Genomic DNA, 21359 nt, shown 5'->3' with positions numbered 1-21359 from the left:
AGAGGACACCGGCAGCCAGTTCCAGTCTCTACCCTGGGGGCATGACTGTGGTGGATCTGTACCCTCATGTGTGGCCCCCAATAATCCAATTCTCCCCAGGAGATTACTCTCTGGTTCCTTGTCCCCCTGCATTAATGAGATGCAGCATGTCCTTGTGCTGACCCGCTGAGCCCTGGCTCCCTGGGCCCCATGATGGGTGGGAAAACCAGTGCAGTTAGGGGGCATGAGGGACTCGAGAGGGAAGTGCTTCTACTGGAGAACGTGGGAGGATGCGGCAGGAGTGGAGGTGGGGTGGGACTGAGCCACAGTCTAACCTCCCGGAGCCCAGCAACACACATCTTAATGTAAAGTCTTTGGTAGCAAAACCCTCAGCCAATCAGTGCCTAGATTGCCTGCCTGTTTTTTAATTTTCCTAATAACACTGAGGCCCAGGGACCCACCTGACTGGGAATTCCACGACTGTATCAAGCTTATCCCTCCAGTATCTATTGTAGGAGAAACGTTTGAGGTGGACCACCAGGATCTTCGGCAAGGACCATAGGTCAAACTTCTTTGTGGCCTGTTGATGCTTCTTGCAGTTCGGACAGTACCTGAAGAGATAAGAGAAACCTCAGCTTAGTGGGGAGGCAGGGAGCCGGTGCCGCCTGGGCACTCAGGCACAGAGCTTCAGGGCAGGGAGGTCTCTACGCCACCTTCCAAAACAGAATGATGGCTTTCTTAGTCTGGAAAACACAGTTTACACAGAAAGACTTGTGTTGCAGGGTCAGCCACGTAAAAAAGTGACGCGTCCAAATACAAAGGGTTTTTGTGTCCACAGACGGTCCCAGCAGATCTCAGAGTCCTGGGGTGCATGGGTGCCCCTGCCCAGAGCGGGGAGCTGCATACCAGGGGTCATGCTCCCCAAGGGTCTCCATGGTGGTGAAGAGCTCGATGCAGTCTCTCAGGGCCACTGCCGTCTTCTTCTTCTTCTGAGGCTGCAACATGCTAACGTGCTTCTCGTAGACCTGTGAGGAACAAAGCGCTGAGTTCTGCTGAGGAAACAAGATCTCACCAGGCTGAGCCACAACCTCATGAGCTCTTACACCTGGAATATAATGTACTTTCTGGAGCCTCTGAACACATAATGACAAAATCTTTACGTGCTTTTTATTCTCAGCCTAAAATGTAATTCGCTAAGTTGCTGTGGAACTGCTGAAAGTGACCCTAATACACACCCCGGACCAAGAATCCTGAGCGACCTACCTCAGATTCTTGCTCATTATAATAACGGCTCCGGGTCTCACTGTCCCAGTCGATGGCTAGTGTGGATCCAGCTGTGGAGCAGGACCAAAGCGTCACTCATTACTGAATGGCCAGCAACAGGAGGGGCTCCCCAGGTGACAGGAGTGAGAAGGACCACCCTCAGGCTGCGCCATCAACACCTGCTCACCCATCACCCACCACTGCCAAGAGTGATGCTCTGCCTTGAGGCAGCCAACTCTGAACATCTGGGTCCCCAAATCCTTTGGCAAAGATTTCCTCAATGCTTCAGATACACTCCAAAGGCACTAACTATACAGAATTCTGAAAGGGCACAGGTCAAGATGGAGTAACAGCGACCAGATTTATCCTCCCACTTTAAACCACAAGAAAACCTGACAACATAGATGAAACAACTGTTTTCAGACACTAGATATTAGGCAGAGCAAGAGTGAGATCCCTGAGAGAAGGAAAAAACCAAGGTGATGCCTACGTTGCCCCCGCTTACTGCATGGAGTCATCGTCCAGGCCACAACACAGGAGTCGGGGAGGGAGACAGGAAGACTGAGTTGAGGAGTCAACGACCAGGGCTCAGGAAGTTAGCTAGAATCTGCAAGACGCTGTACTAAAGAGGAGGAAGCCCCACAGAGAGGAGGGAGCTGCAGAAAGACAGATATAAAAATCTAAAACTATCTCAATAAAGCTGTTAAAATTTTTTTCCCTAAGACATTCAAAAAAAGAGAAGAAAACTAGCTAGCTAGAGGACATCTAGCCAATTTCTTCTCCAGTGAAGGAAGCTGAAGACATGAGATGATTTTGCAGCTCCCCTCTCCACTCCATGTAGGCGTCTTCATTCACGTGTGCTTTTCACACACAACACCCATCCATGTGGGTGCCTCTTCCCGTCTGTATGGCAGTTCCCATTATAGGCTCCAAGTAACAGCCTGTGAAATCCATGGCCATCCTCTAGATGGGTCACACTTCTTGAGTATTCTTATGGAACAAAAGAAATGTGCCTCTGTGCTCGTAAGTCTGAGGGAATGCTGCCACCACGGGGGCCACAAGTGTTATCAACCTGGAGCAAAGATCCTGAAGGGTGGTGGGAATGGAGGGAGGGCTCGCTTCCCTCTGAAGTCATCCAGGACTGAAGAGAAAAGCCTGATGAAGAGGCCAGGGTGAGGGGCAGAGGGGTGTCGTGGCTCTGAAACAGTCTAGGGAGCTTCAAGCCAAGGATCACACAAGTGTCTGTTCCTGGAGCCACACTATGAGAATATGAAACCCCAATGCATTGAGTGCTGAGTGCAAGGATCTTCCAAGAGATCCTGAGTCCCCAAAAGCCCAGTTTGAAAGGTCAGAAAAAGTGCTTACGGTTGAGTTTAAGCAGTTTCCCATCAGTTGCAAGGGAATTTATATCAGCTGTGCCATAGGAGTTCACAAGGCTGAAGGTAAAAAGCCTTTTGGGGCAGGGTCGGCCTTTGATCTTCTTCTGAGTGGTCTCACCATGGTCACTTCCCAGCTCATCCTCCCCACTGCCCTCTGCTTCTAAGACCTGCTCTCTGCCCTCTTCCTGATGCTCCATTTCTTCTTCGTCCTCTCCTAGCACACAAATGAAAAAGAACATATACATAATTTGCTACCATTTCAATGCTGAAATTTTTATTTCATATCTAACTGTGGCGCTTCTTTCCAAACTCTGTCCTGGGTACGTGAAACTATATCCACCCTTTACCAGACGATTGACTTCATATGTGACCGTCCCCCAAACCTGGTAAGCAGGCAAGTGGGCACTGCTGCTCCCTGGTGAGAAAGCACATGCCCAGAGAGGTTCAAGGAATTAGCTAAGGGTACAAAGTGAGTCAGCAGTCCCGCCAGTCTTAAATTTGGGCTCCTCATTGCCTGGTACTTTACTGGACTTCACCCCGCACAGCGTGACTTTCAACTTGATCATGAGGCCCACAGAGAGAAAAGGACCAAAATTAAATACATACTCAACACTCAAGAAGACAGTCTGGTAAGAAACAATTTAAAAGCACAATTTTATATATTATAATGAACACAAATATGAAGTAAAGGTCTTCAGTTCCTCCACAAGAAACGTGCTGTCTCTTCAACGAGCACATGCTGAGGTCTCTCAAGTGCAGGTGACTTGCTGGGGCCTGGGGAACACAGCATGCAAGACCCTCCCCTCCCTTTTTTCTCTTTATTCATACAAGATCGCAGAGTTTCAAGAGTTTTTAAGAGGCATTCTAGAGACATATGCTGATAAGTAAATTTTCCAGGTGTTTCCAGAGAACTGGTTAGTATATGTGGCTACTATGAAAAGATACATGATCATATGCCTCGTATTTTTTTGTTGGGCAGCCAAAGGGGAAAGTTAAGGTACCAGATAAATAATTTCAACAAAGATGGGGACAACTCAAAAAGGTGATGTAGAAGTAATAGGGGAAGAGAAGATTTTAAAAAGTTTACATACTCAGGGAAACAGCAATAGAAGTGGAAACTGAGGAAAGGAGGATGTACATTCTACATGAAAATCCTCCCTTTCGAAGACTGTGTCTTGGAGTACTCACAAGGAAGGACAGGCTGGGCCCAGGACAACGCAGTGCAGTTTCCCGTCAGGCCACGGGAACGGAAACACTAACTTGGAGAACACTTACAGTTTTCTAGGAATAAAGCCACCCTGCCAGTCACCTAGGCCTCAAAAAGAAGTGTGACAGCCACATGCAGGCCAGGCAGAGCTCCTTGGTCACAGACGAGCCTGTGAGCACTAGGCCACAGGAGGATGGTGAGGGCTCTGGGTTTCCTGCAACAAGCCTATGCTACTGCTTTTCCAGCTGTGGCTTCCTGGGAAGAAATAAAGAAACGCCCAAGAGAACCTGTCTCCGCCTCCTGATTGGCTGCACAGAACATCTGTCTTCCCCGGGGTGGCTGCCGCACCAAGGCGGTAGGTCAGAGCCAAGATAACAGCTCTGCAGACAGAAGCCAGGCTGTGGAGGCAGTCAAGTGCACTCCACAATCAAATCCTGACTTTGCTTCATGACTCCAGGCAAGTCCCTCAGTCCCGCAAGGCTCAGGCTCCCTGAGGTAAAACCTAGCCTACAAAGATTCCACCATGTGCCAAAGTTGGACAGTGGGCTCTGGCAGAGCAGAGCTGTGCAGACGGGTCTGCTCTCTAGGCAGAGCCCCCAGCCCAGCCTCAGAGCCTCCCTATCCCATGTGTACCACACCTTTGGAAGAAGGGGGAGGTCAGGAGGGGTTTGGTCGGTCACAGCCCCACAGTGTGGCAAGCGCTCACCTTCACAGTTGCCCCTGGAGCCATTGCAGGCTCCCGGCTCCAAGGACGAGCTGCCAGACTCATTAGGCAAAGGCTGTTTTATATAGCGGCTTGAAAGAAAGATAGAATTGTTTGTTAGTTGTAACATTTACCTATTTTTCTCTACTACTCAGCCAGAAGTAGTTCCTAGTTTTTATATTCAGCTATTCACAAGGTAATTTATGTAAATAAAAGGGCGTTAAAAATTATGTGATGGCTCAACACTTCAAGAAATTGAGAAGAACCCAAGAGATAAGATGTCCAACTACCAGGTCACTGAAGACTCTGAGAAAGTCTGTTTCAAATCTTCGATAAGTGTCACACAGCACCATCATTTAAAAACTTATTTCCCAGTAACATTAATTACAGCTTCAGAATGACAGTAGGGTACTTTAGAAATTATACTCAAATATAAAATGCCATCAAAGCACTAGACTCCCTCATGCAGGTGACTGATGGGGGTAAAGACATGATTCCAGTGACCAGAGGAAGCTTAAGTGCCCAGTGTCATGGTGCTTCAGATGTGCCAGGTGTCCTGTTCCAACAGCACCTTCCCTGGCCCTCCCAGGGGTGGGCACAACTGCATTTCTAACAGAAGCGAACACACAGGGTCCACACAGGCACTCTGCAGGGGGCAGTCACTACGAATACTGGGCCTGCCTTATTTCAGATAGCAAGCAAATCACACTCCTACCACCAACCTGATACGCTCACAAACAGCCTGGTACAATGACTCGAGGGTGAGCTTGTGCTTGGGGACAGAAACCAGCAGTGGCTGCCCATACAGCACCGCCCCGGTGGAAGTGCTCGACGGCCTGGACTTCCTCTCCCTGAAGTACACCGGAAGCGTGACACATTCAGAGCCATCCGGGGAGTTGCTGCAGACCTCATACCTGTGTCAATCACATAAGAGGGCACCTTTAGCAAAAGGTCTCTGTGAGCAACGAAGATCTGAGCTGCAGCTACATGGTGGCCAGGACTATGGTCACTAGGACAGAGCAGACTTCAGCACAAAAGGTGGATAAACCATTTCCAAGACAATTCTAGAGCCTGGGTCAGGAATCCCCAGAAGGGTCACTGTCAGCACAATGTGACCCTACACAACCTGGGGCCTGGGGCTAATGTGATCCCCCTTCCCCCAACCATGGCCTCAAACTCCGTCGTCCTTCAACTGGGACTCAACACAGATGGCAGCCGTCATCCGGACCATCACTTCAGACACACAGGCACACAGGGGAGCCTGGCCACCAGGATCATCTTTTGTCACCTAGCAAGGAGCTCAACTTTTAAAAAGGCATTCTCAGTGCCCTGCCCTCTAAGAAAACCAAATATTGTACAAGGATATACACCTAGAATATAAGGCAAAAGCTCTTTAATTCAAATGAGGAAACAAATTTGTAACACTAATTGTTTGCCATCTTTGTTCAAAAACACTGAAGTAAAAAACAATCATATTTAATTTTTTAAAAACCAGAGGTAACCAAAGAAACTGCTAAATACAAATCAATGATTTTGAAAAAAATGTGTCTTACTTAGTGAATACATGGGACTGAGGAGATTTATAGATGTTTTATCCTGGAACAGATGTTACCAAAATTGCTGGCAACCGATTGTAGTCTTTCCCTCTTCCTATAGGGGGAGACACAAACTTACTGATTCAATTTTTGGAAACTATAAACACAAACACACACACAACCCTCCCCAGATGCCTGGTACAGTCCTGCCTGTAATATATACAGGAGGAGTTCAGAGAAACACACACAAAAATGTTCAAAGTGTGCTCTAGGGTGAGGAGCCTGTGGTCGAGCATAAAGATCAAGAATCAAGCCTTTGGGTCAGGCCGGCCCACGTTCCAGGTCCATCAGTGCCACTTTCTGGCTGCTGTGACCAGGCCAAACACCTTAACTTCTAAGCCTGCTTACCCAGTGGATAATGGGATCACCCACCTTACAGTGCAGTGGTAAGAATTAAGTAACTTAGTAGCACAGCGTATCACATGCTTAAAAAGTATTAGACGCCATAAGTTTCATAAGACAACTATTAATTCAAAAAACAATCTGCTTTCCTGTCGGTCAGCCCACAAGCCCTTAGAAATCCTTTGATGGTGGTTTGCCAAGCTCCCCACAAGGTGATGCCCCAGTTCTTCTCAGCTCAGATGTGTGTGAACATTAATTTCCAGAACTGAGGGAGGTGGTGTTAAGGACTTGGGGTCAGAAGTGGACAGCCCCAGCCCTGCAGCCCAGTGTGAGCCTTGGCACCCTCCACTTGTAAACCGGGGGAAGATGCCGGGGAGTGGGGAGGCAGTCTATGCAAGCATGAACATCTTGTGTGCAGTCATGAACTGCTCCTTTCAGAGTGACCTAGAAGTCACAGGCCCAGCAAAGTAAGGGGAAGGAAATGCCTCTTATATGTGTACTGCATTCCTCAGCCCACAACAAAAACCAAAACAAAATCCTGAAAGCCTTTCTCAGCAGAGGCAAGTTTCTGAGTGAAAGGGAATGGGGGAGACACGTTGGCTGTCTGGGTGGGAGCTCAGCAAGGCCACATTCCACCCGGCCCCACCTGGGAGAGGGACACACAGACACTGACACCAAGCAGCCTTGAAGCAAGAGGACTTGGGAGGGGCCGAGGAGACAGCTGGAGCTGGAGTGTACTGTCCCCACCGATGAGAAAACTGAAACTCAGAGCTGGCAGATGTTACAGCTGGATAAGGCTGTTTAAATCAACCTTCTCTTGTCATTCTGAGATGGCACCTGCCTGAAGAACCTGTGGCTTGGAGAAAGGACCAAGACCCTCCCTGTACTGTGTCCCTTCTCCTGCCTTCCCGTGGGCCCTCAGACAGCTGTGCTCTTCTTAAGAAAAGCATTTCTGACAGCAGGACCACTGCCAGGCCTTCTTAACAGGCAGCAACTGTTGACAAAAGCTCTGTCCAAGCTGAGGAGACTTATCTGGAATGTCTAGCTGAAGTGCCAGTAGGTACTCATCACTGATGGCTGCTCACAATTCTCTGAACACACCCATCTCTTGCAACCAGGGGTTGGGGCAAATCCACGTGAGCACCAAACGTCAGATCTTCTGCTCTGGAGACACCAACAAGGCAAAGCCTCTAGAAAGTGTCCTTCGGCCCTGCAGCATAAACCAGAGTACTCACACGAAAATGTCATCCCGAGGCATGATGTGGTTTAAACCCTCATCCATTTGGAAAATTTTGTGAAACCGGTGATTATACACATCTGTGACCACCATCTAAGAATCAACAGTAACAGAAAGATTACAAAATGGTAAGAGTACCCCTATTTAAAACCCAGGCAGAAATGAAAAATTGTGCTGCTGGAGCATTGCCTCCAGAGATCATCGTGCAACCAGTCCCGATGGAGGCACCCAGGAGGATGGGTCCTGATGAAAGGGGAGGTCTTCACTCTCCCCACCTCTACACAGGGCTAGGCTCAGCAGAAAGGCCAGCATGAGCAAATGTTTTTAAATAAAGATTTCTATCAAGTCACTCCACACACCTACAGAGTTTGGGATAGGAAAGAACTTCCAGCTTATTACAGAAGAGGTCAGGTAGGAAGCAATGGTAGAGTGAGAGCAGAGCCCCACCCCTGGCCCTCTGACCACGGCTAGTGTGACCTCAGTGGAGGAAAGACAGTGTTCCCAGGGATGAAGGGATGGTCTCAGCCACAGTGTACTCCGTGAGCGAGGGTCTGAAACATCCAGATATAATCATATTTGTGCTTGCCGATAAGAATTATCCCCCAAAAGTGGCTACAAGATTGAAAATTAACTCCAAAGGACTACGAAGTACCCCCCATAGGCTGAGAGACCACCCTGCCTTACGTTTTCTGCAGCAATGCCAGACAGCCTGGAGAGAGCCTCGCACAGGTCGGACACGGCCCCCATCAGCGGCACAGTCACGCGGTACTGCAAAGGAGAGATGGGAGGGGTGACAAGGGTGCTCTGCAAAGGGTGGGAGATGAGCCAGGAGGAGACATCTTGGAAGGCAAAGGTGTTCCTCCAGAAACAGTGTGTGATGAGCTCAGGGACCAGAAGAGTGGCCAGCAGAACAGGCAAGTCTTCAGCATCAGCACCTGCCTCTCTGTTCTGGTAGCACCACAGGAGTTGGGCCATCTCTCTTCCTCCTAAACATTGCTATCTATTATTCTTAACGTTTTGGAGCTGCTCACTATTTCCACTAAAGAAATGTTAAAATTACACAAACTGCCAACCAGTCCTTGTCATCTTTCTTTAGAGATGAAGAAAATAAAGCCAGAAGACTAAGCAGTACAGCCACGCAGGGAGCCATCAGCAGGGCTGGACACCAAGACCAGCAGGTCACTCCTCTCACCTGGCCTTTCGGTCTAGCCAGGCTCTCCCAGCTGACTTAGGGGTGAATCTGACCGAGCAAAGTACCCTGATTCTGGTTCCCTAAAATTCAGATTCAAGGACCTCTTAGCAGATCAGCCAGGTTCCTTTAGTCAAAGGAATGCAGTATGGGGATAAAAGTGACAGAGAAGCCCAAAGGACCTTCACAATTTGCTTAAATGATATGGGATTACTCAAAGGTCTGATGGAGGCCAAGGGCACACACACTCAAGGCAAGCACCAAGGGGTTTAAGAGGCAGCTGACGGAGCTTCCAACGCAGCAGACAGATGCAGCCTGACTCTGGGTCTGGGGACCACTCACAACAAAGGGCACCAGGAGGGTGCTGATTCTCTTTACCTGGGTAGGTCTGCAGCGAGGGTCAGCAGGAACCAGGAAGACCTCCATAACTCGATCTTTCTTCAAGGGCAGTGGGAGAGTCAGATAGCAAAATGGGTCAAAGGTCACAGAAACCTTAGCACATTCTGGGCAAACCAAAGTAGATTTGAAGAGGCCATGGAACGTGTCCACAATCACAGAGTCATTCCTCAACCTATGATTCTCCCAGGCTTCCTTTGCCACCACCTGGAAGAAAGGAGAAGGGATAAATAAGATATTCTCAACACCTATCAGTCCTTAACCCCTGTATCCAGAACAATTCACAGCAAAATCTAGAAAAGACCGTGAGGCAGTCTGCACAGCCAAGAATTTGGTCCAGGCCAGAGAGGGCTAGGGCTCTTAGCAGACCATACTCACACCACAGGCCAGCACCATGCCCAACCCCACACTTAACAAAGTGCTGACATAGGATCTATGGGAAGCAAGGAGTCTGTGGGTCCTTGGGGAGACAAATGCACTGAGAACACTGTGGCACATAGACCTGACAAGGGCAAAGACTGTCTCCTACAGGGTTTCTTTTTTCTTTTTTTCAACTGAAGTATAGCCAGTTTACAATGCTGTGTCCATTTCTGGCGCACAACATAATAGTTCTGTCATACATATACATACATCTATTCATTTTCATATTTTTCATTATAGGGTTACTGATGATTCAAAAATGAGGTTTTAATTTGTATTATAGTTTAGCTAACTCATGGTTTTTCCTTTAAGATATGAATGTCACTTAAAAGTATTCATATCGAACATCCCAATGTAATAGGTAACTTAAATACTAAATTCCCTTTGCACAGATCTGAAAATCAAGGCAAAAAGTCTAAGTGCCCTAATAATTTAACAATTATTTTAATAATCATACATGAATTTTAATGAGAGCGGTAATAATCCCAAAGGCCCACATTACAGGCATTTTACAGTTTTCAGAGTGCCCTAGTCTCTGGTCCGTTCACCAATGAAATTATACTAAACAAACTGATTCTAACTTGAAGGAGTCCAGGCAGGAGCACTAGGGGTAACTAGAGTTAGCCTATTCCTGACCTGCAATGCATTTCTCTACCAGACTGCACGTCCACGTCACCAACAACAGTGAGGGGCAACAAGAGCCCTGGCACCAATACTCCAAGACCAGAAGAATGTCCCTGCAACCCTTAACAGGAGGCAGCTTCTTTGGAATACTACTGTTCAAAATCTTCAGTATCATACCGCATCTGGCCGCCCATTGGCATCCTTCAGCTCTAGGTATGGCTTTTTCTTCACTCGGTTCAGATCTTCGTGCAATCCGTCTAGAAGAAAGGCTAATAGCTCCTGAGAGTCTTGTTGCTGGTAGCCAGAAAACTGAGGGGCAAAACGTCCCACTTGGGTCTACAACAAAAGCAACCACATCAGAAGACATGATATAAAGAATCAGTGAAGTCAGATGGGAAACTGTCATCAAAGAGACAATAAAGGAGAAAAATACCACCGGGTCGAGTAACCTGATTAACTCCTCAAGGGCCTAAAGGCCAGTAATTCTCACCAGAGCGAGGGCTGGGATCTAAAATCCTGAAAAACTACAAACCTGGAACCTGGGCCACTACCCTAAGAGAAGAGTGAAGGGTGACATCCTCAGTAGCCACTCCACCTAAGTACTAACATGAATCCCTCACCAACTACTTTCTTTGTTCAGAGTCTCTCTAAGAACTTATGGTACCTGCATCACACAGAGTGATCCTCCTCTACGTAACAGCCCTCCTAGCCCTAAGTAACTGCCTCCCTTACCTTGCTCTACAGCAAAGATCCTCAGAGCACAGTGCCCAACTAGCGGCATGAGCATCATCTGAAAGCTTGTTAGAAATGCACATTCTCAGGCTCCACCCCAGACCTACAGAACCAGAAACTCTGGGGATGGGTCCAGCAGTCTGTGTTTTAACAAGACCTTCCAGAGATTCTGATGCATCCTAAAGCTGGAGAACCACTGCCCTCCACCCATGTTGCCCCATACTGTAGCCACCAACCCCATGTGGCTAATTAGATTTAAATTAATTAAAATTAAATACAATTAAAAACTCAGTTCCTTGTTCACAACAACCACATTTCAAGTGGCTAGTGGCTACTATACCACACAGTGCAGAGAGAGAACTAACCCTAAAGTCTCTGAATACTGTCTGCCAACTGTGTATTTACAGTAGCTTGAGTCCAATGTGTTGTCACCCAGTTGTAGTCCCTTTATGACTTGATATGTAAGTAGTGACTTACACATATTTTCCAAGGATTAATGTGACCATGGGAATGAAAAGAATTCTTTTCCAATTTCAATAAACAATCACAGATCTTAATTTTTTCACTGAGCTGAGGTGCTATTTCTTTTCCTTCTTTCAATCAGATGCTTCATGAAGGTTCCTTGAACCACACAGTATTTTCAGATTTCAATGTATGGAGGCAAGGTGCGTCCCCTTCAGCAGGGAAAAACATTCAGGGCACTGGAAAACTCAAGCTGCTTCAAGTGCCCGCTGCAGTTCACCCATCTCCCCATGTTCCCAACTGACGGACCCAAGGTGAGAACTGCCCCTCATACCACCTTCCAAATATGTCAACCCAATTCCTGACTTAGGGGGCTCAACTCAAACCACAGTGTATAGATAGGTTCTAGGCTCAGAGAAAATGGGAATACCCTCCAGATGATCCTGATGGTCTAATTTCCAGGAAATGCTCTGGCTTAGGATGTTGACCATTTAAAGACTGCTACCCGGAATACAGCATTCTGAGCAATCAGCTCACAAATGATTTCGGAAGTATCCTTAGCCCAGAGGTGACAGCTAAATCACCTAAGATAAGTGTATGAACAACAGAAAAGAAGCATCTGATCACGCGTGCTTTTAGTCCCAGAGCCCATCTTAATCCCAAAATGCAAGTAAAAGGAATGCTTCATTACAATACTAAAGCATTCTCGCCGAAATGGGAAAAAAGGAGGCACATATATTAACTTACTTTGAACATACGAGGTGCCACGTGAGCATCCCTTCCAGACCACATCTGTTTAATGAGCTCTGCGTAGGCCTCTGCGATTTCCCCTTTCATTCCCAGAGGATTGTCCCTGTTGATTTCGGCCTCATACTCATCTTTGAGAAAGTAGTCAGTCAGTGGTGCAGTGTTGCTCAAGCACTGAAAGAGAACACGATCACAGCTCACATTCTTTGGGGCGAGTATGCAGAGACACAAGATAAACCCAGTTTTAAAGGACCAGGGAGGGTCAGCTCCAACACAAAGTGCTCAGCAGATTCTCTGAAGGGCTCACAACAGAAAGGCACAGCCTCCCAGAGACCCACGCTGGTGGCCACACTGTGGTTAACACCCCAGGGACGCTGTCTCCTAGCTCACACTCACTGACTAAGAACTATCTTCTGAAACAAGTTCCCTGAGGCAAAAGCTATGTACACCAAGTGCCTGACACACAGCAATTTTCTATTCAACAGAAGTTAATAATTTTTAAGATATCATTTTAAGATGGTAATTCTTTTACTGAAAGTGCCATTCCACTGTTTCATGAGAAGACAAAACATAAGTAGGCTGAAGGCAAAATGTTTTACTAGAGCCAAAAACCATGTGGGGAAAATCAGGAAAATTTAGACATTAGAGAAAACAATAAATAATATTGTACATGTGTATATTAACTTTAACTTTTTAAATTAAAAAATGAAGGTGGGTACTGAATTTCATCCAATGTTCTTTCAACAACTATTGAAATGTTCACATGGTTTTCTCCTTTATCTTGTTACTGTTGAATGTACACCGATTCATCTTCCAGGCATTAAACCAATCTGGTTCTCCTAGCACAAACTCCAATTGGTTATGTGTTACCACTTTTATTTATATCTCATTGATTTTGATTTGCTAAAATTTTATCTACATTACTTGTGTCTATAGTTATGAGATACGATAGTCTAAAATTTTTCTTTTTATATGATTGGTATAACTTCTGCCTTAAGTCTTTGAATATATTCAGCAATAAAGCCATCCAGAATAAAGCCAGCCATCTTTAACCACTGAGCAATCAATCATGCTGTGTAATAAGGCCCCGATAAAAATTCTGAACACCAAAGCTTGGATGAATTTTCATGGTTGGCAACACTCAAAGTAAAGCATCCAGACTCCACAGGGAGAAGACAATAGCAGCTCTGTACTGGGTGCCCTCCTGGACTCTGCCCTATTCTCTTCTTACCTTGGCCAATTTTAATCTGAATTCTTTCCCTACAACAAACCATAACTGTGACTATAACAGTTTTAAGTGAGTCCATGAGTCCTTCCAGCAAATTAACAAAACTGAGGGTGGTCCTGGGACCCCAAAACGTGCAGTTGGTGTCAGAAATAAAGGAAGGCAGTCTTAGGGACTGTGCCCTCCTAACTTTGTAGTTGGACACTAACTCTAGCTCATGCCCAGGTTAGTCCTGTGAGAGTAGGAGCCCAATACATATGAGATGAATGAATAAATGAAGTGTCCAAGGGAGGATTTTATGAGTTTCTACAGTCAGGTACATGAAGTGAGAGAGAGCTCACTGGTGAAAAGATCGTCAAACTAAGCAAGGAATAATTTTGCTTGGTACCAGTTGCTGTGAGTTCTCATCCCAAGAGAGATCAAGCAGGCAAGTACTCAGTAATTTCTGAGGAGATCATTCCCTAATAGTCAACAAAATTCAAAATATTTTTATTGCAAAACCAAACCTAGAACTGATGAAGAAGACATTTTGGAGCCACAAACACTGATGAGGCCATTCTGTACTACCTAGTGGGAGATGATCCGGCAGGGATCCCTGAAGTACTAATAAAAGGTTGGAAGGGACCCCTGGGAGAAGCTCCTCCCAACACCTGAGCAGGCCACACCCACCCAAGCCTCAAGTACTGGGAAGACACAATGTTACTGAGTCGGCAGCTCTCCCCACTACCTGCAAAGCAGAGTTCATGAAGCAGGTGTTCCCCAGGTTTCCAAGTCCGCAGAGCCCAGGTTGCACGTGAGACGATGGGGACTCCTGACAATTATACGAAGCAGAGAAGCCAGATCCACTGGAAGACACAACCCACATCAGCAATAAAAGCAAATGATGCACACATGCCTTCAGGATGCCTCCTGGGGCTCCTCCAGGACCTCTAGAATCCTTGCCTGGTAGTAACTCCATGATACAAGTTCTCTCTACTTCCCTCTCCAGCCCTCCAGCTCCCCACCACCACTCAATCTTGATTTGACATAACAGACAGTAAGCACATTCGTAAGGGGAGAAATGCTATTTGAATTCTCTGCTCTCAGGCTTTAACAATGCTAATTTTGTATCCCACCGGAAGGCTACCTGCCAGGTGACTTCAGGGAAGAACACTGTGGTTACCAAGATCAAAGCTTGCACCTGCCACCACCCACCAGGCCAACTCCGTCCTGACTGTGCCTGAGCATGCATGCACTCTCTCACCTCACCTTCCTCTTCCACCCTGTCTGCACTGTGTGGCAGGTGCTCCAGAAATGCTTGAAGAAAGGATCACAGCCATGCAGAGGGGAAACAGGCAGGGCTCGCCCACAGCTGGGAATCATCCCTTCTTAGCTATTCTGCCACACAGCCAAACCACCCCTTCACAGACAAACGCAGTGACCCCATGACCACCAAGTGACTCAGGCTGTGGGGAAAATACCAGCTCATAGGAAGTCAAGCCATGTAAGTCAGAACTAGGAGACACATTTTACTGTGGGTATGAAATGGAGCAAGAAACCACATGCAGCAGGTTCCCATGGGGAACCCTAATCCTACTGTGCTCAGTGCAGCAGCAGAGGAGCTGTCCAGCCTGGGAAAAGACTGGGAGGGAAGGGAAGCAAAGTGAAAGGACCTGCTCTTACCCCCTGCTGACACCGGAACTGTGCATCCCAGAGGTGTTAGTGCTATCACCATTTGCAATGGGAGAGGCAGACACTGAGGAATAGGGACTTGCTGATGATTTTGGAGAGGTAGTAAAATTTCTGCTAGGCGCAGTGCTTGATCTGGGAGAGAGAAGCAGAAACAATGCTACTGACTTTCTGCAAAAAGCCATCCCTATCTAACGCCTTAGGTCTCTTCTCAAGAAATAAATGTCCTCTATATTCAGTTATTTAAAATTAAATGCAAAAAGACTATTTTCATGCTACTTGAAGATAAATTTCATTTAAGTGAGAGTCAAGAAATTAACTGGTCTTCCAGTCTCATTTGTCCACATGGTCATATACTGACTCTTTCAGGATGAACCACAAGGTTGATCTTCAGGGTATCTGGGTTTGATTTATAAATCATAAGCTTCCCTGAATTTTAAGAGTTACCAGTGAAAGACAGAAAAATGGTAATAAGGGATGAATTTCTTCAAAAATACGTGACCCAAATTAAACAGCTGGCTATAAGCACACTAGAACAGAAAAATGGCAATTGGGTTGCACTGCGCTACTCAACGGGAGTTGCTTGTGTCCTCCAATTTACCAAATGTGAGTAACCTCTCTCTTTCAAACTCATGTTTCAACATTTTTTCACAGCATCTTATTTGAGATTTATTCCTAGGTTTCAGATTAATTAATTCAAGGGCTAATTGCCCCAAATCTTATATTGATAACAATTTTATCAAATTTTCTCCTAAAATCCATAAATCTACAAAAACATGTAGAAGTGAATCATGCTACACTTTCAAATACATACAACAGTTATTTTTCCCTTCTAGATTTGGGTTTACAAGCGGAACGCGGCAGCAAAGGTAAGAAGTGATCCTAAGCCCACACTTTTAGGCAGATGTCAGGGACTATCCGGGGCCTAAATGGGTGTCAGGAACCAAGTTCTGCTTCATACTCTGAGGTCACAGCAAGGGAGGGGGAAAGAAGGCTCCCCAGCCTCTCACCTTCCCATAGGGAAATGCACCTTCTCTAATCCTGAGGAGCATTTGCTTCACTGAGCCTCATCTTCACGCTGCAAAGGATCCCAAGAACTCAGGCAGCTCCTTAAGTGAGACCCGCCAGAGCTTCCGCCACACAGGTGACTGAAGCACACATCTGAGGCCTGTCCGTGATGCCAGTATTCCCAGCCTCCTAGGCAGGCAGGAGAGTCACCACCCAAGGCTGGTCTGATGTGGCAGACTCAGTGATCTCAGGTCTGGAGACAGGTACTACAAGACAGTGAAATTCAACTCCTGACATAGAACCTCAAGACATACAGCTTAACACTCCCCTTTTTTAGTAACTGTTCACTGGTAACTTACTCTACTCCCTGAACTTAAAAGGGCAAAAATCCATAGAAGCCATTGCACGTATCCAAGACCTGTCAATTTCTTATACAGACAGCATATCTGGTTGAAATGAAAGAAAACAAATTAAATTTTACTTGGCATTTGTTTAAAATGCTCTAGGAAATACTGCCAGTAGTTTTCAGTGTAAATTCAGTCAAAAAGAAACCCATGATGAGTACACAAGAATATTTTACAAATGCTTGAAAATTTACATAGTACAAAGTTTTATTTTATTTTTTTTCTTTAACTCTACCCCTGACAGACAAATTAAAAGACCTCTGTGCAAAAGTGATCTGTATCTGGGAAATGCTTGGGCACTTGTCACTTGTCATCAGGCAGCTTCACAGCACATCCTAGGGCACCGTAAGCTGGGAAGGAGGCACTGGTGGGGACACCTGACTTATTAGGTAACATTGAGTGAGGCAAGACCTCACTCAATTATGACTGGGTGTCATGCCACAGATATTCTGAAGACAGTGGCTACACCTCCAAATAAGGACCCCTCCGCTCCTAAGAGATATTCTCGTCAAGCCTCTGGTCTCTTGGCACCTTTCTACTGAGGTATTTCCTGCTCCTTGGCATGTCAGGTTGTTATCATCACAGCTAAACAAGCCCTGACCCACAGCTAAGGCTCTATAACATGCCTGCCCTCCTTGCTCCACTGCTCTCTGCTTGCCTCTCAGATGTTCTCCAGGCTGAACGCTGCTCTGAGAATGAATCCACCCTCTAAGACTGACCTCAGGTATCCAGAGCATCTGGCTTTACCTTTATAATAACAATAAACTCTTAGCCAGAAACCTCATCGTCTTCACAACATCCTAAGCTGTGATCTCCCTACACCAACACTGTTAACACTCATCTGCGTGCAGTTCACATCTCCGCTTTGGGAACACTGGCCTCTTCCAGCTCTGGGCAGAAAGTCTCAAAGGGGACCATGGTACAGAACTCACCACGCCTTATAGACATCAGGCAAGAAAAGTTATAGACAGTATAGAGAGTCAGAGACAGAAAAATGAGGCCAGCTCTATAGAAAACCTTGAAAGCACTAACACAAAGGTTAAAATAATCCACAAGGAAGGAAAAAACTATTTGAAAATGCTCAGAATTTACAAAGGTGGCCCTCACTAGTGACTAAAGGAGTGGAAACAATTTCACTATGCTGTCTTCCTGCCAAGATATATGTAAAACTGATTCTGCAGGTGGGTTTAAAAAACAAAACAAAAAAAAGAAATAAGCCAATCAGTGACTTTCTCTGGATGACATATTCACTTGACATACTTTCCCATTCCCTCAATTTTAACCTCTGTCTTCTTTGACAGACAACATGCTACTGAACATGGCTGATTTAAAAAATCTGATTAGAGTTCATGTCTTTTGACTAGTGAGTTTAATCCATCTACAGTTACTCTAACTCAGCTTCCTCATGTTTTCTAATTACTGTACTTTTCCCTTTAAGTATACTTCCCCCAAAAGTCATCTTTTCCCCCCTTCTTTCTTGCCTTTCCATTTGAATTTCCCTTTCTAGGTATGGCAGATCCCTGGTTACCTCCTGCGGTACTGTGATTTATAATAAGAAATAAATATTTTGGTCTTTTGTCTTTGGTTGCTGAAATAGCTCCAAAGTGATAAAGATAAAAGCAGTGTCTTTTGTTATTCATAACAAGCACCTTTCAACCACACCTCGGTTCATGTATATGACTTTTGGAAAGTCCCATAGGATGGGGTGGGGAGGGACTGAGCCCTTAACCTGTGGGCTATCTCCAGATAAACAGAGTCAGAATTGAGTTAAACTGTAGGACACCCAGCTGGTATCAGAGAATTGCCTGGTATGAGGAAAAACTCCCACACATTTGGTGCCAGAAGTACTGGTAGAATAAAGAAAAAGGTTTTTTTTTCCTTTCACCTCCCCTTCCTTAGTTTACAAAGCCCAAGTTTTAGCTAGACACCTTGCAACCTGCTAAAAGGCATTTCCCAGCCTCCTCTGAAGCCAGGTGTGGTCACATAATTGGCCAAAGAGATGTAAAGGGAGCTCTTATATGTGATTTCTGGGAAATTTCCTCCTAGCTTCCTGAATGTAGGTATGACTGGGTCAGCTCCAGTGGTCATCCTGGACCCTGAGGTGACCACCTTTTTAGTTTTTGTTTAAAAGTCATCTACTCTATCCACTTCCTCCTCTATGGTTTGTGGTGCTGTGTCATGTGCAAGAAATCTCTGCTTACTCCAAAGTCACCAAGTCCTTGCTTTTCTGGTCAACAGGACACTTCATTAGTTGTATACTCTCCCTCACATCTTCTGGATTTCACTGTGAGCTTTTGGGTTTAGCATTTTTTACATTTAAGATGTTTTCTCTTTGATAATTTCTGAGAAACTCTTGGTCACTATTTCTTCTAACATTTTCTTCCCCTTACCCATGATGTCTTCTCTTTCCTGAGATTCCTATTATCTGGATACTGACATTTCTACTCCCATCCTCCAAAGCACTCTGCTTCTATTATCTTCCACCTCTATCCCCTCATAATACCTCCTAGAAGCCTCCAAACTGATCTTCCAATTTGTTCATTCAGTCTTCAGCTACGTCCATTCTGCTACACAACCCACCCCTGAATTCTCTGTTCTCAAGTATGTCTCCTTACTCCTGTTTCACGTACCTCTTTTCCTCTTTGCTTGAGGATATTCATCACACTTATTCCATCCTCTTCAGCAACTCAGAATAAGAATTCTGTTCCAACTAGTAGAGCCTATCAACATGTCATTTTCTTTTTACTCCAACTCTACTTGTCAGCTTCTCATTATGGCTCCTGGTGAGCTGTTTGCCAGGTGAGATCACACTACTCCCCTCAACACACCACCTTCAAAGAGCTCCCTCCCTCACGGGAAGGCAAAGCTAGAATCCAGGGTCTCACAAAGACCACAGGGCCTATCACCTCATCACCTCTTGGCCTCATCCCCTCAACCCTCCTGTCATCCCTCCCAGCACCGGCCACAACAAACTCCTGCTGGTCTTCAACCAGGCCTGCTTCTGCCTCAGGATCTCTCTGGCTGCTGTCACCTCTGCCTCACAAAGCCGTTCTCCTCATCAAGCACCACCCTCACTGCTGATTCCCTCACCTCCTTCCTGACCATGTGCAAATGGTACCTCAGTGGGGCCTCCCTATCATCCTGTTTAAATATGCCCAAAGCCTTAACCCTTGCTGATTTTCTTCTGATTTTTTTCCCAAAGTACTTGTAAACTACTGGACATGTGTGTTTTTCTTATTTATGTGTTTTCTGCTCCTTGAGGACAGGGACTTTGCTTTGTTTATTGCTGTATCCTCGACATCTAGATGAGTGTCTGGCACTATTGGGGGGGTGGGGAGGAGAATGTGCCTTAGGAATTCTGCTCTGAGCTCATTCACCATTGGACACCCTTTACCAGGAGACTCCAACTTTTAAGGAATCCCAGTGAGGCACTGCTCTTTAACAAAAGCTGTTTCCCTTACTGGAATCTCTTAGGCCTCAGGGTGTGGAAAGGATGGGGAGAAGCAACAGTAGGAAGAGAAAAAGGTACAACTTTCCCAACAGTCCTCCGTGGCCGGTATGCCCAGGATCTTCTGTTCCAAGCTGTCAACCCTACCTCACAGACTAGAAGCCAATCACCTTCTGTCTCCCCAGGGGGTTGTCACAGTTTTTATGTTTTTTCTCAGTTCTGTGGCATTTCTGGTCCCAAGAAGGGAGTTAGCTACCGTATTTGCTTCCTATGGCTGCAGACACAAATGACCACAAACTTACTGGCTTAAACAACACAAACTTATTATCTTACACTTATGGAGGTCAGAAGTCCACAATGATTCTCATTGAGCTAAATCAAGGTGTGGGCCAAGCTGTGTTCCTTGGTGGCGGCTCTAGGGACTTCTAGAGGCTGCTCAACTTCCCTGGCTCATGGCCAGCTGAGTCTTTCTCACATTTCATCACCCTGACTCTGCTTCTGTCCTTGCATCTGACTCGCCTGTCTCCCTCTTCCATTTATAAGGACCCCTGTGATTACACTGGGCCTACCCAGATAATCCAGGATAATCTCCCCATCTCAAGATCCTTAATCACATCTGCAGAGTCCGTTTTGCCATGTGACCTAACATATTCACAGGTTCTGGGGATGAGGATGTGGCCCCTGGGGACGACGGCAGAGGGGAATCGTTACTCTGCCTACTAGAGCTATTCTGTCATCTTGTCAGGAACTGGTGAGCAGGGCTTCCTAAACTGAAGTCCATGGCTCGGCTCTGTATAAAACCCGATATTGTTGGCAAAATGTTGCGTAGTCTTGCATGTTTCTCAAGAGAGAACTCAGAGCTTTCATGATTTCAAAGGAGCTGCAAAATGGGCTCTGGCCAAGCCTAACTGAGGGAAGAGAGCAAAGACCAACACTGTCCGCGTAACTACTGGAACACTGACAGTTTCCCCATCTTACACCATGAGAAAGTTCTGTCTCCTTCTCAGAACATGCATTAACTCCAGAGCACACATGAACATATCCTGAGACAGGTGCCTGAAGTCCCAGTTTAGCAGCTGAGTGATTCCCCCAGCAAGCGACAAGGGCAACAATGAGGAACAGGTCCCTGGGTAAAGAGTGGGGTGTGATCAAACTACTACCTTTAAGTCATAGAAGAACCCATGTCTAAGCCCTCTTCTTTTCCATAAAAGCCTCTAAGGACAGGTGGAGAAGATCAACCCTTGACAGAAACAGAGCAGCCCCTTGGCAGAGCAGCATTCCCAGATCCTGGCCCCTTCTCTCCCTTCCCTCATTCTCAGCAAGCAGGGAGG

The 21359-nt window shown here is 46.1% G+C and overlaps 1 protein-coding gene across 4 annotated transcripts in view; it reads right to left on the bottom strand.

The window, feature by feature from the left end:
- Positions 1-21359, bottom strand: part of USP4 (ubiquitin specific peptidase 4) — a 33286-nt gene that overhangs the window by 4014 nt on the left and 7913 nt on the right. Inside the window, exons 7-19 of one of the 4 annotated variants that reach the window (XM_074344898.1) lie at positions 15163-15303; positions 14228-14345; positions 12276-12449; positions 10512-10670; positions 9273-9497; positions 8390-8473; positions 7704-7798; positions 5254-5445; positions 4535-4623; positions 2608-2835; positions 1243-1313; positions 886-1004; positions 441-590 (exon numbers count right to left, since the gene is read on the bottom strand). In XM_074344898.1, the coding sequence (XP_074200999.1) occupies positions 441-590; positions 886-1004; positions 1243-1313; positions 2608-2835; positions 4535-4623; positions 5254-5445; positions 7704-7798; positions 8390-8473; positions 9273-9497; positions 10512-10670; positions 12276-12449; positions 14228-14345; positions 15163-15303 (1845 nt within the window). Of the gene's footprint in view, positions 1-440; positions 591-885; positions 1005-1242; positions 1314-2607; positions 2836-4534; positions 4624-5253; positions 5446-6084; positions 6182-7703; positions 7799-8389; positions 8474-9272; positions 9498-10511; positions 10671-12275; positions 12450-14227; positions 14346-15162; positions 15304-16209; positions 16443-21359 lie in introns of those variants that run through there. The other 3 variants (XM_074344899.1, XM_074344900.1, XM_074344901.1) reach the window with 3 other exon arrangements.

Source organism: Camelus bactrianus, chromosome 17, assembly GCF_048773025.1.
Source record: "Camelus bactrianus isolate YW-2024 breed Bactrian camel chromosome 17, ASM4877302v1, whole genome shotgun sequence".
NCBI classification, from domain to species: Eukaryota; Metazoa; Chordata; class Mammalia; order Artiodactyla; family Camelidae; genus Camelus; species Camelus bactrianus.
This window is presented reverse-complemented; position numbering and strand designations above follow the sequence as displayed.